The 19,945-nt window shown below is 36.9% G+C and overlaps 1 protein-coding gene across 5 annotated transcripts in view; it reads right to left on the bottom strand.

Moving 5' to 3' along the window:
- LOC126872814 (dipeptidase 1-like) overlaps window positions 1–19,945 on the bottom strand; it is a 153,599-nt gene that overhangs the window by 105,716 nt on the left and 27,938 nt on the right. For 2 of the 5 annotated variants that reach the window (XM_050632997.1, XM_050632998.1), the window contains exons 2-3: window positions 11,485–11,902; window positions 495–803 (exon numbers count right to left, since the gene is read on the bottom strand). In XM_050632997.1, the coding sequence (XP_050488954.1) occupies window positions 495–803; window positions 11,485–11,727 (552 nt within the window). In that variant the 5' untranslated portion in view covers window positions 11,728–11,902. Of the gene's footprint in view, window positions 1–494; window positions 804–11,484; window positions 11,903–11,956; window positions 12,480–19,945 lie in introns of all 5 variants that reach the window. The other 3 variants (XM_050633000.1, XM_050632999.1, XM_050633001.1) reach the window with 3 other exon arrangements.

A 19,945-nucleotide genomic window follows, 5' to 3' on the forward strand; every position in this document is an offset into this window, starting at 1 on the left:
GCTACTTTTGCACGAATGCGACCACAGAAACAATTTAATTCCCGACGACCGATAATCCGGTCCCAAAACAAAGGCGCGAACGCTAAATTTCATTTAGCACCGTGAACCCACCCGTTCCGCTAGGAATAATCCTTCTGATGAATATGGTGCACACAGGAAGGTGAAATGTTTGAATACATACGTCGATGCCTGTGACATGACGTTCAAATTACTGTGCTAATAAGAGGAGTAACGTTATGCGAGTGTCTAGGATAAATGTCGACTTTTTATATCGAACTAACTATTGATCAAATTCTTTACAGTGCAAATATTTTTTGTACATTACACTAGTCGCGGTCTTTACATTTATCCCAATTTTGATTTTCCAAACGATATCCCAAAGCAGCAATCATCGCTGTCGCAATATGGTTACGTTAGCGAAAACGATCCCATTCGCTCGAACATAGTCGCATATAATCGCCAATAAAGACGAATCGATTAAAAGGATAATTTACCTGATAGTCCATGTAGTTCCCGTAGCCCATGTGGTTGCAGGTGCAGGCACATGCCTGGATGTGCCTCCGCATGTCTAGTTCAACCTCCTCGCCGCAGACGCCTCTGCTCGCGGCCATCATGGTGTCACCCATGCAGTAACCGCTGGTGCAATACATCCTTGGATCGCTCTGGTCCAGGTAGCCACCTCCCGTGTCATCGTACCCGAGTCCGCTAGCGCACCTGGAATCCGAGGTATATCCCACGCGAGATTGGGGACGTTCCTCGTATCCCAGTCTGGACTGGGGTCGATGGAAGCTCGGAGGTACATCCTGCGACACGGAGAAGGTTTTGCGATAAGCTGCGTTCACCTGCTGCATTATTGAAGAAGGTGAGGCGAGGTAATGCGTGGTGGGATTTCGATAGAAGTTTCGAAGGAAACGGAGGATGGGATATTCGAGTGGAGAGTTCGACTGTTCAATACGTTTCGCACTAATTAAATTTTCATTATTTAGAACTACGGATGTTCGTAGTAATCTATGTTTTTAGGAACAAAATTAAAGACAGACTATATATGTATATATATTCATAATCGCATATTGAATGTAAACCGTATGAAATTCGTGAGGATAACACAGACACGAGATTTTAACGTTAAATTTCAATGTGAATAAAATAAAGTCAATGGATATTAAAAATCACGCGGAATTTTTGGCGATACAAGGTATCGATAAATTAGAAGGCCGAAATAAAATTTTTTTTCTATGGAAAATATTTTTTGCCCCAAAGTGGCGCAACAAAAAAATCGTTCTTCTTGAATTAAATGGTAATGAATAAATCATACAACAAATATCCGATTATATATTCCTCTCATTTCGTGAATTTTAGTAGTAGATATAACACGTGAAAGAATTTTTTATCAATTCCTTTGCTTGTTTAGAAAGAAGAATTTACTAATTTTCAGTATTATGTCTGGCGTCGAATAATTACTATGAGAAATTTAAAAAATAGTGGTGGATATAATCGAGAAAAGTCATGAAATTTCGCACACTGTTAATTTCCTTCAAGTCTTCGGTGGAGATGGATGACACTGGAGATAGTTCTTAGATGCTTTTTTAGGTATTCTGGTAGGTCTGAGGTGAGTGAATCATTTAAATGTTGTTTAAAAGGTCTTTGTTATCTTTACTTTTTAAGAAATCTTTTCGTATTAATTTTTAATTTTTGTTCCATTAATCATAAATGGTTGTATTTCATTTTGTCAATGGAAGTAATGGTAAACCTAATTTTTATTATTACAAATGGATATTATTAATTTATATTTACTATTGCTTTTAAAATGTCAAAGTTAAACATTGTTATTAATTAAACTTCTATTTTTTTAATACAAATTTAAAGGCACTAATTGTTGTAATAAAACTAATTTCTTAATAATTTTATATAACAGATAACTATTATCATTGATAAATCAACATTACAAATTTATTCTTTATTACGTAGTATGGTTTATATAACTTTTATATATGTGCAATTACATTCGTAGAGTATAATATTGATAATATTTCTATACTCTGTTTTCATATTTTCTATTACAGAAATCGTATCATCTTTGCAACCAAGCGAAACTTCAGTAAATTATTTAAGTTACATTGATTGTTAATTCATTTGCCATTTAAACATACTTTGTATCTATACTGCGCTAGATTTAAGTATATTGTATATTCCAACAACGTGAGCTTCAGAAAGATGTACAATTATTGTATAAATTGTATTAAAAGTCTATTCTAAATCATATCCATATTTTCCTGGTACAAAATTGCAATTTTTCCTGCTACATCTTCTCAAGTTATGTTCTTCTGATTTAAAACTACGATTTTAGTTAAAAAATTTCTCGGAATATAAAAATTTCAGTTCCGAAAAATTTTACGTGTCACTTAATTATATTCCTCTGATGCAAAATTTCATGTGTGGTTAAAAATTCCCACCATGATCTGAAAATTTTAGTTCTAAAAAATTTTTGCATGTCAGCTTTTCGTCAGTTATGTTTTCCTAATACATAATTTCGTTTGTGATAAAAAATTGTTGCCAATACCTGAGAATTTCAATGCTAAAGAGCTTTTGCGTGCGACTTACTTACGAGTTATGTTTTCCTTATGTAGATTCTTAAATTTTCGCAGGAAATTTTTATCAAAAGTTGTTTCATCTTGTTTCTATTATTTCTGTTACGATTCTTATACATACATGGATAAAAGAAAGGACGGATATATGGATAGAAAGATGAGCAATGGATAAGAAGCAAAAGGAAAAGGGGATGAGAAAGAAGATAAGGAAAGGGAAGTATGAAAGGGGTAAGGAAAAAATATAAGGAAATAGAAAGGAGGCGTGGGAAGAAACATAAAAGAAAGAATACAATGAAAAGAAATATAAAGGAAAGGAAAGAATGGTGAGGAATACAGAAAATAACTAGGAAGGGAAGGGAAACGAACGCTCTTGGACCTATTATTTACCTTTGTTTTTTCTGCTTTCGAGGTTTTAAGTTTAATCGAGAATGAAGGAAACAAAGAAAAGGAAGTACAGGAAAAAGTGGAAAGAAAAAATCATTGAATTTATCATTTACCTTTGCTCCTGCCGATTCTAAATATCAAATAGGAATAGAAGAAAGGAAACAATGGAGAGAAAGAAAAGATCATTACTTTACCTGTATTCCTGCTGATTGCAAAATTTCAGCAAGATCGAAGAAAAGAAAATACAGGAAAACATGGAGGAGTCCCGAAATACATATAATATGTACTGTATGCACAAGAAACCTGGCAGATAAAGAGTTAATTGTTTTCTAAATCTGTTTTCTCAGCATTCTTCGTTATTTTATTACATTGTCAAAGGGTTAATATTGTCGTTGTTTCTTAGAAAACATTTAATTTGAGAATTAATCTCAAATGTATTAAAAATATTTCATTGATCTATCTAAACGTACAATAATCTTAGAATATTGCTCTGATTTCGTGCTGCAGACAAGAAATACAAATTGAACGTGTTGCTTTAGCAACAACCTATGTAGAGATTTAATGGTTTGCAGAATATTTAATGATGAAGGTCTTAACGTTCGTTGGTTGGGTTACCCAAGAGCTGATTTATGCTAAGATTTCGATAAAGTTTTAGAGCTGGGAACATAGGAAGTTTAGAAGTATTTGATTTATACTAGACTGTTTGCGTAGACAGTGGTTTCCGGAATAATTAACGATAATGGCTCTAATACAGAGCACATTGATAAATATTTACATTTGCCGTAAGATACTCAACGACTGTAGCAACTTAGGTACTCTATACATTTCAATTCTACCGTAGTATTTATTTGCTTACTCTACTTTCATTTAGGTAGCTTTTTCTTAGGAAAATAAAATTCCTTAAAATGATTAAAAAATTAATCTTTAATATGATCTCTACCATGTTTCACTAGGATCGTTAATTTCTTCAGAGTCTGATGATCATCAATGTTATTCCTGAATCTATTTCCCCTCATAGTCTGTCTTCCGATGTATTATTTTTAGTCTACCCCTGAATATCTTGTAAAAAGTCTAAAAATTTCGCTGAAGATGAACGAATTTACATCTGCCAATGTTCCCCATCACTTTATCATTCTATAATTCCACAATATATTTATATTTACCAGGACTAAAAGCGACCTAACCGAAGTTAATTTGTCTTCATTAGTTCTTAATTCCGTGCCAGAAGGAATTTCTCGCTAAAAGACGACCTAGTTGATAGGTTAAACGCGGAGACAACGGAGGTCAGGTCAGAGAAGGTATTTGTATGAACGGGATGATTAAGCGAAAAGTTGTGCAAATGCTACTGAATACCTTCTGGTGACGAATATCGAAGGATTGTCATTGGTCTTTGTTTCTTAGAGGTATAACAGGCGAGAAAGAACGGAAAATCTATTAAAAAAGAATATAAATTGTAGAAGACGGCGTCCATTATGATAACGCAATCAGTGCTGATCAAAGGAGAATGTTAAAAAGTGTCCATTTTTGGACCTCCTTGCGAACAAAAATTTGTTGCAGGACATTGAAGAGTCTCTATTTAGGAACAAAAAATTTCAGTAGCGTTTATCCGAGAAAAGGATGGAAAAGTTGGAAACAATGAGCGCAAAGATAAAAAAAAGATCCTGAAACCAAGGGTGGGATCGTCGGGATAAGTTCCCGGGTACTTTGTACCTTGAGGCCCCCGCTTACGTGAGTCCCACCTGGAACTGCCGAGCATAGTTAACAGGTCGCCGGCCGGCAGTGACGTGCCGTACATCCACACGATAGTCCCACCAATGACTAAGGTTGGTACCACGGGGGTCGAGTAAAAGCCCGGAGGGAGTTCGGACACCTCAGCTCGGCCAATTATGGGTTTGGACTCCTGGTCGCAGTGGTTGATAGCCAAGATGCTGGCAAGAGGGCCGAGGGTTATTGGCTCTCCCGAATGGCCTTCGGCGAGTGAGCAGTGTACCACCTGTTCCGGAACCGTCTTAGAGAGGGTAGGGCTTAGAAAGCACCCCGTTCGACCTGAGACGAGTGACAGCTCCTGCCAGGCTTAACTCATCCAGGTAGCAAGGTACTGGGTGCCTTGTGCGCTGGTTGGGCGTAACCCCAACCCCTGTGGCCCTAGGGGTGCCCGCGTACTGTATGGCGATAAATGTGCGCTAAGGAAAGAACCCGTTATCAAAGACAACAATACTTGCTATGCCAATTGGTATTTGTAATCGTCCAAATCCGAAATAGCACAACATCGTTGCTACGTGAAAACGGCAACCAACAACATAGTCTTCGTTTTATTTTTATTACTTAATACGCAAATAAAATATTTTACATTATTTAAGTGCTTAGAATGCAATTTTATCTTAATCAAAATGCTATTATTCGTTTATATTTCAATTTGATACTTTTGATAGTCAAGGGTATCGAACGCTATTGTAATGTGGAATTCAAAGTCTCTATATTCGTCGATACGGTCTGCACAATATCCAGGTGGTTGTTCCATTTGATGTGTGCCACATGTACGTAAACATCTTTATAACTTAGTATTGCAAGAAATTCCAATCGAGCAACTTCTATGCGGTGAAATTGTGCTCGCCTTATATTTAAGTTTTCTCCGTGTATCAATTCAGATAAATGATTAACTTCATTCGAATGATGTAGAATTCTATTCGTAATACGGCGATCAAGAGGAGATGTAGATACTGGTTTAAATGTGGCATTTACAATGTGTTACGGCACAAGTTGTTTTATAATCCTGAGATAACATAGACGATGTATTATTTTAGATACTTTTGTCGAAATACTCGAATTAATTTTTTATGCGTCCATTAATGACCTCAAAAATATACCAGTTTTTAGTAACAAGTCGTAATTGATTTATTGGTTCATCCGGAAAAGATGAAGACAAAGTATAACGAATGGGTAAGTTGAACCTCTGCTATTTTTTTATCTTTGCATTCATTTTTTGTCAACTTTTCTATCGGATATATGCTAATAACAGTTTTGTTCCTAGAGAGATGCTCTTCAATGACCTGCAAGAATTTTTCATTCGCAATGAGGTCCAAAAATGGCCACTTTTTAACATTCTCCTTTTCATATGCCTACCATATGTTATACCTGCCTTAGTATGTAGTACTCGTGGTTGTGCTATGCTTTGCGATATTTCTTTTCTTTTCCATATGTATTGCTTATAAATATTTTTTAGAACATGAAGATTCCAATTTCAAATCTCAAGGAAGATTCCCCCCTTTCAAAAATTTTTTGTGAAGCCGCAAGCAATGTCACAATATTATTCACAAGTTGATTGAAAGCGACGATCCCGAGATGAAAGTTCCTCTAGGAAATGTCTTACAGATGATAGTACCCTGCACATTCTGTTGACCTATATCATTCGAATTCTAATCAGTCCTCATTCCGTATGAGTAATCTGTTACCCTATAATTCTTCACGATAAAAAGCATCCGAGAGGCAGTGGATATCGATTTCAATTTATAAATGGTCTCAATCCGTAAACGACGAAACAGCATTCTCCACAGGGAACTTTTAGCCAGGCTTTGTTTCTTGGAAGTCTACCACGGATGTCGATGAACGTATTCTTGACAAAAGTTTCTATCTTATTTTACACTATTCGTTTCTTATGTATTTTTACGCTTGAAACTTGATAGTTTTACCGATAAGTATTATAAGTATTTAAGTGTAAAAATCGCATACGTATTATTGAAAGATATCGAGAAATAATGCTGAGATTTGCGATTTTATGAGACATAATTTCTAATAATTTCTAATAAATAAAACATAGTTCCTAATAAAATTTTTCACGTGAATTGCGATACATTTGTGACTTAATAAGAGAAAATTTTTGAAATTAATATCGCAATTATGTTAGAGACTATGATAGGAGATAGACATATAATTAGCAATTTCGATAATTACCGGCTAAATGTAATTAATTGCTCTCGTGTTCAATGGTTATCTGATGTGTACTGAATCTATTCAGTATTCTATTATTATGTTCCATTATTTGCGTCAGATGATCGAAGGTTTTGCTATCATTTTGAAGATGAAAGATTGAAACTGAAAGAGAGAAAGATAGTGGGGGAAAACTAGTTATTGATACAGATATCGATACAATTATTATACCGCAATAAGATATACATCAAACGAACAGAAGCAAAATTTAATCTCTGCACGTGTGGGAAGTAATAATTTCCATTTCGCGTGTCCGTTTCCCTTAAACATCATAATGACGCATCGATTTCTCATTTGCCAAGATGAAGGTAGCCCGTTTCCTCTTTGGAAAATAGCTTTTAAGAGTAACAGCGAAGAGACGACGACGAAGAAAAAAGGGGAATCGGTTCGATGACCGTCTGCTTTAACACCGGCTGACAATAAAACACTTGAGAGAAACATTATCGATCTCTCGCGACTCTTTCGCCATCGATATTCCCTCTCTATGGTTGAATCTCGTAACGTTACAACTATCGAGAATCGTTACGTCCATTGTTTCACGAGAGATGGTAATGTATTTCCAAGCTTTTAATTCGAACTGCATGGCCGGCTTGTGAAATCAGCTTTAGGAAATATCGCAATATTATTTCAAAGATTAATTGAGGATTAATCGTGGGATCTCTGGAATGTGTAATTTATAAAATACTATCAGGTACTGGTAAATAATTGCCGCTTAATACTCAAAATATTTGGATGTTTTGAAAGATAATGTAAAGATTAAAAAGAAAAGACAAATAAAGGAAAGAGAGACGAAGAAAGACAAAAATAGGGAAAGGTGGTGTGTATGTGATGCGTTCCACACGCGTATTACGCATCGAAATTGCATCGAATAGCAATAGAGGACGAGTTTGGGACAGGTGGCTGCATTCCCAGGCTTATTGCCGAAGAATAAACGTTGATTTATTTCGAACGGTAACATTTCCCGGGACCGCTTTTCTCTCGGCTCAAGCGCGCGTTGCCTGAATTCCTAAAATATGGCGAGGAAACGCGGAACGGGGAAACTAGGCCAAATCGATACCGGCCAAATATACGTACGGCAAAAGTTCGAACTTGAAGCATGCATGCCGGCCCGTCGAATCAATTTTCGGTAACCGAAAAGCCATAATGGCCGCCGGAAGATTCGACGCTGAATTCGAGGTTCAGCCGAACCGTGGCGAACCTCGCGATTTCTGCATGAAAGCTCCACTTTCCACCTGATGAACACACGTTGCTCCTCGACGCTTTGTATTGTTGTAAATGGCGATCTATGAAATAATGTTATTACAGTTTGCGATGATGGTCGTCGTTAATGACACGTGTTCTATAGCGTTTTAGCAGTTAATAGATAATCGGATTGAGAAAGAAGATAGTCGTAATTAGTGGCAGGAGCAAGTTCAATATGTACTTGTAAAGCCCAATCAAATCCGCTAAGGTTCATCTGAACAATTTCTTGCGAAGAAATGTTCTTGCATTTAATTTCAACTAAGTTGATTTCACCTAATACTTTGTAAGAAAAGAAATACAAAGTTCTACGAAAAGTCCTATAAGAAGAAGTCATAAAATGGAAGGAATCGAAGTAACTCGAAGGTAATTTAAACATCTACGCTGTCAATCGAATTCTCAAAGTTGAAACACGAATTGAAACATGTCAGTAAAGTTCGTAACGATCGCTATTGTCAGTAACAAATCTCTCTACCGTTGAACGTAGTGATACACTTCACTTAACAATCGGGTCGTGAAATGGAAGGCTATGGAAAATAGCGATTTTTTTTCACTCCCTTTTGAAATCTCTTTTTTTCGAATCGTTATTGAAATAACGTTCGCGACGAATATTGTTGATAGTAACAAATATTCTGATATTGGATGTAGCGGTAGCACTTCAACTAACAACTGAGTCGTGAAGGGAAAGAGTAGGGAAGATTGTGATTCCTTTCGTTTGAAAATTTTAGAATAGGTACAAAACAGCCGCAGATGAGTATCTGTTTCCAATAAAATGAGATATTATCGCGTTTGTTTCACAGTAAGCACTCTTGGTCTTCGATTTCGTTTCTTTTAATACAAGAAATACATTCTATATATATTTACCTATTTTTTCAATATATATTTTTCATATATCAATGAAATATTTATTTTTGCCGTTTCAAACGAAAGTTTTAATAAAGATCTAGTTCAATTTTGAGAAATATTGACACGCAAACACATTATATAAATATTACTATTCAAAAATAGTGACAGTTAATATTGGAAACTATTTATATATAATAGACATATCGATGAATCGTGTTTTAAATTTTTAATTTTACTGGCGATATTTATGCAAATAATTAAAATTTCTTATTTATTGATTTTATAGAAGAAGATGGTGATTACTAATTTTGATTATTAATTTTACTTCAAACGTATAACAGACAAAATATTTTATATATGGTACTCAAACAGCTATAAATAAAACATTCAATAGCCTGATATTCCCGATATATCGTGTATTGGTTAAAACAAGTAAAAATATTTGAGGAATATACATAGCCCATGTTATTCTATGTCCAAAATCAATTGACCTCTCGAGACTACTCAACTATGAATAACGTCAGAAGTGGCCTTTTCTTTCCTAATTTCAATACACACTTCAACTATGTATAACCTAATGTGTTATAGACAAAGAATATATGCCTATGAATTCAAGTTTTCGATATCTAAAATAAACGATACTGAAAGATGCTTAGATACAAAGAAGCAATAGTTAATGTAAAGTATAATAGTTTAAATATTCAGAAAAAATTTCCATATTAGATAGAGAAAAGTAGACATGCATATTTATCTTCCACGAACAATAGGAAAGATAACCTTGTATAATTCGTTCCTGGGAGTCATAATTTCAGGACAAAACCTTTTTGTTCATTAACAACCGTCACTTGGTTGAAATGCAAGCTGCGCGAGGACGGGGACAGCAGGGGAGCATGTAGCAGCGAGAATAGTTTAAGGTAACGACGCGTTTCCATGAAACGCAGCCACGTTAATATTTACCAGCTCAAAGAAATATGCGCATATCGTTAATTTTAGGTGCAACGAAGTAGACGAGTAGTAATGCTCGCTGAAGCAGGGATCAAAGAAACACGGTCGCGCGCATGCCTAGGAATTTCAAAAGGGAACGAGAATTCATTGAAAGAGAGATGGCACACCGCGCTTAGAGCGCGAACAAAAAATGGAAATGTACGAAATGCGTTGCGTAGAGATGCAGTTATTTTCGGGATCAATAGCCGCTCCAAGCCGAACCACTCGCGAATTACACGTAAATTGATTCAACGATAACAGGTATTGAAGAATAGGTTTCGTTAATTGATTATGAAAATCGCTGTACTGTCACTTTACGATGTTTTGAGAAGAACTGGGCATGAAATTAAGATAGAATTTACGTGACTAATATTTCTGCGTCATCTAATATTAATATAGTCGTTTAAACTTAGGTTCTGGGCATAACATTTCCAACGATTGCAAGCACTCTGGTACAATAATCGTCCACAATTAGTTTCAGGTGCTCGAATTAATGTACCAATTAGAAGCGTTTCAGGGGTACTAGTCGGCTGCGTGAGGTCGGATGTAATTCTTTAATGTTGCACGAACTCCTCGTAACATGAGGTCTTAGAATTAGTTAAGCCCGAAATGGCTCATATTGCTGGCGTCAGACTATCGAACAAAGTTACCTGCTGAATCATCAACGGCTTAAAGTTTCCCTTCTCAGCACTAATTAACCCGTTCTTTTCCCCAGTTTGCTGCCGTGAAATTTAATTTTCAACGAACAATAATCATAAATATTGGGATCGAGAGGACCTGGGTTCGTTGCGCTGCTGCGAATTCGTTCAATTCTAACGGGCCAATTAAAGAAACCTGCATACGCCTCAAGCCAAATTAAATTTAATTAACGCGCTGCAGGATCGAGACATGATATTCACGTAGCTACAATGGAGGAGAGGAGAAGGGTACAATAGTGCCGATAATTTCATCGAATCTTCATGCCGACATTTTGTAATTTTCTATGGCAACGAGAGATTTATTTAATGAAAAAATTCTTCGGATTGCTTTCCACTTTGAAACACGTTAGGAAAGTAGAAGGCAAAAGACGTGAAGAGCAATTGAAATTGTTAAAAAGTCATGCGATATTGCTATGGAGATGGAACTGGGATAGGATTCGAGGAAAGGAGATGATGGATCTCGATCGAGATTTTTTGGAATATACAAATCTACTGATTCCACAAAAAGATACCATGTTAACTGTTAATTTTGACCACTAATTTACCATTAATTTATGCGTTTAATAATATTCACACACTATTGATAGAAATTGACCAATGTATTCAGATATTTGTGTGCAGCGGTGTATGTGTTAAAGGAAATATTTTTAAACCTATCATAGTACGGCATAGCATAATTTATCTTAGCTTAGCTTCCCAGTGGATCTATGATTTGAGGAAAGCTCTAAAAAATGTTAGAAATATAAAATTTCACGTACCTGGGGATAGGTGTCCTCCTGATATGGAGTCCTGCGATGGCACTCATCGTAGCACCTGCCGTCATATCCGCTGGGCGGCCGTGGATATGGATCCTGGACCGCAGCTGCAGCTGCACAGCAGTCCGGTATCTGCGCCTGGTAGGTCTCGTAGGGACACTTGTCAGGTTGGGCGGTAGTTCGCGGCGCCTGGTGCACTCGCTCCTGGGGCCCGGTCCCGTAACCGGTACCTCCGGAGTGATGCATCGTCCTCCCGTCGGTCACTACTCAATCACTGCATCGTCGCGATCGCGTCCACAATCGACACCACGTACCACGTCTGTGTCGCGAGCCGCTCTTCGTGCGGGTCCATCGTCACTTTTCTCGCCACCACACGTGTTCCCACCTCGTCAAATTGATTTAGCCCAGGCCTAACGTCGACCTGAATAGATACAGGGTGAGACAGGGCAGAACTGTCTCACCCTGATCTACTGACCTACGCTATTCGAGGTTTTCTTTTGGGTTCATATGGAGAAAGGTCTTGGAGAGCCCAATTAGTCGGAGGATAATGATTTGTTTCAACTTATTGTGGAAGTGGTGGTTGACCTGAGAAATAGAAAATTCATTCAACTGATTTACCATCCACCCGATTTTAACTGATTTTAAATTTAGCGTAACCTATCGACGATCTTCTGCTTCACTTTCATAGATTTCAAGCGAAGATTTTCTATTATTTCACATACTCATTCGGATAGATACATCAGATTCGAGAACAAAGCTGTAGATTCGAAGAAGACTTCTCGCAATGTCCAATTATAGTTTATATAATATATATACACGAAAGTATTGGTTTCCAACGGGTTGGTTGGTACGATCGTTCGATTCCAATTTACCACAGGTTATTCTTCGTACGAGGCCATTATTTTCTTCCACATTTCTTACACAGAATGTTCTGGAAAACTCTCGACTTCTCTTTTCCACCTTTCTTCTCTCTCTCTCTCTCTCTCTCTCCCGTGAATCTGAAAACGTCTCGGTGAAGTGATATCGATAGATAAAAGCTTGATTCGTTCAATCGAACGATCGAACAATTTCCTGGAAGCAAGGAACTCGGCACAAATACCTCGGGAAGATATCCGTAGCTATTCAGGGTAAGTACGTATGTTGCAAAAAGAAGGAGGAAGGTACAATTTCGAACAACGCCTCTCGAGCAATATGCTTGAAACGTTTGGAGCAATTATCTTTCACGGTTATGTCGTTTCACAGGGTGTTTTAAATTTTCAATCCATCTTTAATTACCGCACGACTAGCTCGCGTATCTCGTTAACATGAGCATTTTGGCACGAAAATCCCACAACGAAAGATACTTAAGGGGAAATATCGCGTACGAGGAATCGTATCCGTGCTGAATAAAATCGAGTTCTCGGTATGATTCAAGAGTATGTGTTCTGCTCTTATTTTTCCTTTTTTAGCTTAGTAATAGCGGTATTATTCTTGTTTCTATTGTAGAGTGGCTATAAAAAGTACTGGCACGGTACATAATACAATAGTAAGTACGTAAAACTGATATTCTTAGAAGAAATTTTAGAAACAGATTTAGATTAATTGTCGATATCTACTGGATGATACATATCTTATTTCAAATTCCCTTTCTTTAATTGGATTTGTAAAAAGATGATTTCGCATAAACACACATAGTCATAATTCTCTGAAAGGCGTGACCATCTGCGCTGAAACGATCAAAATCTCGCGATTCCACGGGTTCTGAAGTTCGCCCTCAAATTATTCCACGCGATCAATCCTCATCAGCCGAATCATCAATCTTCAAACGTTGGGGGAAGGAAGAGGAATCTCCCCTCGTTTCCCTTTCCGTGCCTCTCGTCAAGACACGCGTGTACACACGCGCGTGTCCACAATCTACCTGGTCGTTTCTGTACACGATTTGACCACGAATTCCCAGCCCAGCCTCGAGTTTGTTACGCCAGACAAAATCCTTTGTTTCAACCCGTCCTTTTGCTCGTTTCGACTCGGCGTCCTCGGAACGCCACTTCCGGTGTACGTGCTCGTATTCCATAGGTTTCGCTTCCCCTTACTCTCTACGTGTCGCTGACTTCTTTTCCCTCTACCAGTGGAACAAGCAAGCCTTTCGACCATCAGTCGGCTAGTAAAAAGGTAAAGAAAAAATGACGATGCTGAATCTTGACCAGGAAGTGGATAGAACTTTAATTTTTGGCTTTTCATGTTTGTGAGTGAAAGTGCATTACAATAATGCTAATTTTAGAATTCTAACTTTTACGATAGTTACACGACATATTTGTGATTTTTTCTGGTTGAGTTAGATTTGGCTGAATGATTAGATATTTAAATTTAAAGGCAATGCGTGATATTGAATTGAAGTTTCGTTTTTACGCAGCAATGTAATAATATTAATTAAGCCAATATCATTAGATAGGTAAATTAATAAAGATTGCGGAATCCATATCTCACAGAACTACCAAACTAACCCAATTGTTCCTACAATACACAGAAGCATCCATTCTCGAATATCACAACGAAACTACGGGTATTGCTGACAATTTTAATTAAAGCTGCCTAAAGCTCTTACAAAGAGGCAACCTGCGAGGCTGTTAAATCCATAATTCCACGATCTAAGAGAGGGTCGACTTGCTCCCTCCTTTCAGCCATCTATTTCCCCTTTGCTGTTCCTTCGTGGACTCTGCTCCTTGATCAGAAGGCTTGCTACGAAGGAAAAAGCTCTTCCATGCTTCCAATGATCAGAGAGGTCGAGTGTAGCCGGTGAAATGCAAGGAACGCAAAGAAAGAAAACGAAGAACGAGCCAAGAGAGAGAATAAAAACAGAATCGAGCTAAGAACTCGTCGGTATGATTTCCTTGACGTTAGCATGCTGTTTTATTCATCACCGTAGTCATCTAGATAAGATAAGATTGGTCAGCTTCAGTCTCAAGTTAGCAAGGTTATCCTGTGGACACTCGATGAACAAAGTTTTCGTTTAATTATCTCTGGTCTGATATCGAAGACGAATTCAGAAACTGAAATGGCAAACTACGTAAGTGCCAGAAGAGGAGATCTCCTTCATCTCGGTGTTATACATTTTTAGTATCTACCTCTTCTCTTATCAAGTAGAATTGTATTTTTAGGAACTGCACCTTAATTAGCATAGGTAAAGCTTGCAAATAAATTCCCCATTTATCTCATTCCCATTCTGGAGTGAAATTAAATAATAAATGTTGTCAGTTAATGAACTAAATGAAAGTAATTACATAGAATACCAAGATAATTAAGATTGCAAGGTATATTTCTCAATTCGCCTAGGCTTTTGATAATGGACCACCAACTTTAGCGTTCCTTCATTTTCATAATTCTCAATTGAATTTACCGAGGTACAGCTTCTAAATGAAGAGGCTTTATTTAGTTACATTTAATTCTTACAGCAACTGTATTCGCTTCTCCACACTTTCTCGCCTCCTTCTCATTGAATTACTTTGAACACCACAATTCCTCGATTTTCACAATATCTGTTGTTCACTATTTATTTAGCGTAAATACTAAGTTTTACAATGTAAATACACATTTTCACGAACGTAATTAAGGAAATGGTATCTACATCAGTAGTCTAATTACTACATATATTTCTATAAATAAACGATTATTTATTATTAACTTATTGGCAACATCAACGTTCATCAAAATGCCTAAGACACCTATCCTTGTTCCAACATTATTAATGACATTTTTTTCATTATGAATTCTCCTAAAATTTTCAAAATTCTTCGAAACCTTCGATATAAAAAAGGATAAGTTGATGAAACAAATTTTTTGCCAAACATTAATCTTCATTTCTACATTAGTGAAAACGCCTATTTCCTAAGTAATCGCCTCGTTCATTTGGAAATTCCCACTTCGGTTTATCCAACAAGAGTTCTTCAATAAAATGACACGCACTATTTACTCGGTGAAGAGCACCGACCCCACTTTAAATATCCCGAGGAATACCGTGAAACGCTGCGGTCCTTCGGCTCCCTCGCATCGAACGACTTCGAAACACGCAATTTCTCGCATTGCCGCCGCGCCGAACGGCAAATACTTCGCCCGGCGGATTCCCGGGGGCCGTTTACACGCGGGAATTATCAGTCGTTGGCGTGAAATAAAGGTGACGTCGCGCTCAAACGCGCAATACTCTTCCAGCTAGTCGACGAGACTGCCGTCAGATCGGCTAGATAATTTTCTCTCTGGCTGGATGTGAAAACGCGGCTCGGTGGAGCGAGGCGAGGCGTCCTTCGTCGCACCAGGTTTTCTCCAGTTTTCTCGAACCACCGTTCGTCTTCTCGTCGGGCGGCGATCATCAATCTTGGACAGTAAGGGGTAACACGTTCATCTCCCAATTACGTCGTTCTTCCTTCCGGGAGAGAGAATTTGCATCCCGGAAGAAACATGCCGCCGATGCGATGACTCCTCAATAAATCGACTTCTTGGACGTGCACTTTCTCGACATACTTCCCTAGTATGGAGATAAACTCGCTGATGACGGAGCTCCGCGAACCATAGTTTCTTATTTTTGTCAGGTCCTCCTTGTTGGTTATTCGTTGGCATTTTGGGAAGATTATTGCCACGAATTTTATCATGCAATTAGTTTGAATTGCTTGCTCACGTTTTAAAAGGATTCCGATCGAGATTTAGAGTAGCTTTGGTATACGTACTTTCAGATTTTGCAAGTTTCACTTTAATAGCATTGAAAGATTATGTGAAAAACATGGGATGAAATATTAATATTATAAAATAGAAAATTTTTATCATATGTTATATTGTCAGTAGCTTTACATTTTATGCTATGTATAATGTAATATATAATATTATATATTAGGTTGTCCGAAAAGTTTCTTTCATTTCATAAGGTGATAATAGATGAATTGTTTTATATTATTTTATTGAATTAGGTGTGATGCATTTCGTTCTATTTCTATTATTATGTTCGTGCATAATTCAATAAACTAATATAAAACAAAAACCATTGTGTGTCTATTATTTCCTTATAAAACGAAAGAAACATTTCGGACAACCTAATATAATTATAAAAATATATATATACATAAATATATAAATATATATATAAATAATATATAATATAAATAATATAAATATAGTATAAATTATGTATAATATTTATGAAATATATATGTATATATATTTCAAAATTATTTTCGATTATTTCTGTTTTTTCTGTATATTTTTTCACATATTAATTTTGGCTCTATAAGAATTAATTTAATTTTTAATATGTACATATATTTTATATTCTGGTACAATCGACATTACGTAAATGTTGTGCACAGTTAATAGAAAAAAACGGAGTTCAGATTATGACATAGAAGATTCGATAGAGGGAAATCCTTCCCCCTTCTGAGTTCAGGTATTTCCTCGTCATCGACGGCTGTTTCTTTGAAAATGCGAGACACATATCTCGCAATGCTTAGGGTGGTCTCTCCATCAAAGAATTACGACCCGGTTCTACACAAGCGTACACTTAAGAGTGGAAATCCTCGATTTCAAAGAGATAGAGGCGTCGAGAGAAGAAGAGAGGAAAGGAGACTCGTCCCTCTTTGTCTCGGGAGAGGATGATAAGGGTACAGGAACAAGGAGATCCTCTTTCGGAGGATCGTCATCCAACTTTCACCTACATCGCGTACAAGTAAGATTGCGTCATCGTCGTGTCAAAATGTTGATGTTTTTTTTCTGCTGTTTAAACTTCCTGTACTATTTTTCTCACTATTTTCATCATTATTTCTGCATTGTGTGGATATATTTTTTTTTAAGATTGTACGTTGAAACAAAACTTCTAAATCAGCAAATGAAACCTTCAAAAAAAAAAAAAAAAAAAAAAAAAGAGAGAAAAAGAAAAAGGAAAAAGAAGGGAACGAAAATACATACGATACACATTCCACTATAAACCACATTCTTTCCAAAAACTTCAACCACAATGGCGACACGAACTTTCCTGTGCGACGCGTAGTTTTTCATAAACATACGTTTTCGACAAAGAGCCTGGTCCGCTTCTCGTAATCGAGCATCCTGAAGCAACTCTAACACCATAAACTCCGTGAAAGTCAATTAAATCACAGTATTGCATCCCCGGTTCCGAGCACATCCTTTATCTAGACCTAGAGGATCCAAGAGACCGTGTACGCTTCCCTGTCTCTCCTCTCCTTCTCGACAATAGCGATCTCTTTCCTGCTAAGAATTACCCTCTTCTTCCTCCTTTCATCCTCACACACACGAACCACGTACGATGTCTCTCCCTGGTCGGAAAAAGACTACATTTCTGGAAGTCCTTGGATAAGTTTCTCATTCCCCTTCCGGCTCACCTATTTTTCCATTCTCGTGACGCTTGCGTATCATGGAGCGTGCAACAAACGTCCGTGAAACTCTTCCTAGAAACTTTTCGCCGGACTATCCTCACGAGGACGTCGGATTCTGCTTAGCAAACGCGAGCAACGCTCGTTCGTAGGTGTGTTTTTCTTCTTTTCCGTGCTCGCGAATGGATGATAACTGCGAAACTGGCAAGGAAAAGTTTCTTTGAAAACTTTGCAACGGGTTAGCGATTTTTTTGTTTGAGTGGTCGCGTTGGGTAGCCTCGATGGATGAACGAACTGGGCATTGAAGTTTCTATATCTCTGTCGAATTTAACACGTTCGTCGCCACGTCACACATATCTATGTGACGGGTATACTTCCGTGGGGGCCCCGTCACAAAGTATGGGTGACGCTCTTCTTATTCGAGTTAATTAAATATAAGATATTATGTATAGAATATACAACATAAAAATATCAAAAACATACTATACCATACTTTTTATTAATTTATATTCTGGATAATATATTACATTATGCTACATCGCGTGGTATTTGTTAAAACGTTCCAAACACATTTGGGGTGATTTTGAGCACTTCGAACAATAGTTGTGGACTCCGTCATCACTACTCTTCTCACTTTCAAATATATTTTCACACTGTTTACTGAACATTTTGAGGATGAAAAAATCACTGATGTACGTCTCACAAGTATGCTTCTTGACTAAATGAAAGATCTGAGATATTTGCCATGAGATCCCTCGAAATACTCTAGCTGGAAAGTTTATCGCTTTCTCCGCGTCAGAACTAAATAATCTTTTCTCTACAATGAATCGAAGGCAATAAACAGTGAATCAAGGGCGATAAACAATGAATTCCCGCTTGTCGCTCTATTTACGTTCTGCATACCGGCGGTCGGATTTGGACCCCGCAGGAAACTTAGCCGAATCACGTTGGGCGACGAACGTGTTAATAGCTTGACAAACGTATTGCGAAGGCTTTAAGTTGTAGACTTTGGAAGGTTGATCGTTAATTATCATAATTTAGTTTTTGATTATTATGTAATTTAGATATTGTGCGATCGATGTACTTGATTTCATCTTACGTGTACTTAAAAGGTGATATTTTTGATTGTCATTTATCATTTGTCAATTTTTAAGCATATTTTAGTGAATTTACATTTTGTGAATCTTCTGACAAAGGTTCGTGTAAAATATACTTTCGATAACAAAATATCTTTGCATTTAGATTTTGGAAGGGACAACGACATGCAATTTTTCTTAAATAGGTATTTTTTAAAACAAAGTTTTTATGTAATTTTCAGGCTAAAGACTAATTATAGAAATTCTAGGAGAATTATTGGTACATCAAAAATTCTTATCATTCATAAATGTACTCGATTCTTTATTTTTATATTTCTGTAGCAAAAAGTATTTTTAAGTATTTTTGTATTTCCAAAGGAACGTACAAATGAATGAATCTCTGTTAAGAATCGAAGAAAAATACCTATATAATAAATAATAAAATATTATAAGAATAGTGAGGAAACATTTTCAAACTTTTGAGTAGCTTGAAGATTTGCGTAGATTTATCAGATCTTTGGTTCCCTGACTATCGCGGAAATTGTAGCCCGAATATAAGTGGGGAACGTGTCCTTTCGATATCCTTACAAGATCTTTACGAGTCTTTTTACGAGTGTCTGGATAGAGGAGCAGCTCTCATATAAATACACATTCAAGTCTGCTGTTTATTGAATTTACGTTTCTTCTGCTGCATTGCTATCCTGCATTTTTTAAATAACTGAAGAACTTTGCAACAGGTAATTTTCCAGTACGCAATTACTTCTCCATTCAGCATAAATTTATATTTCTTATTTTCCTTTTTTAAAAAAAGAAAATATCTTCCAAGTGTCCAGAGAACATCCACTTCGTCAGTAAGTTTTACTTCCAATCTTTCAAAGAATCCTCTTTCTGGCTTAATGAGAGATTTTCAAAATCTTCTCCATCTTCTTTTCTCTCACTATAGAAATTCCTCGCGGAGACGTATTCGTCTTTCCATGTCTGCCGGATCGTCGATAGCAAAAATCGCTGAGGGAGAGCTTCGTCCGAGGAGTTTTAGCAGGA

Source organism: Bombus huntii, chromosome 14, assembly GCF_024542735.1.
Source record: "Bombus huntii isolate Logan2020A chromosome 14, iyBomHunt1.1, whole genome shotgun sequence".
Taxonomy (NCBI): Eukaryota; Metazoa; Arthropoda; class Insecta; order Hymenoptera; family Apidae; genus Bombus; species Bombus huntii.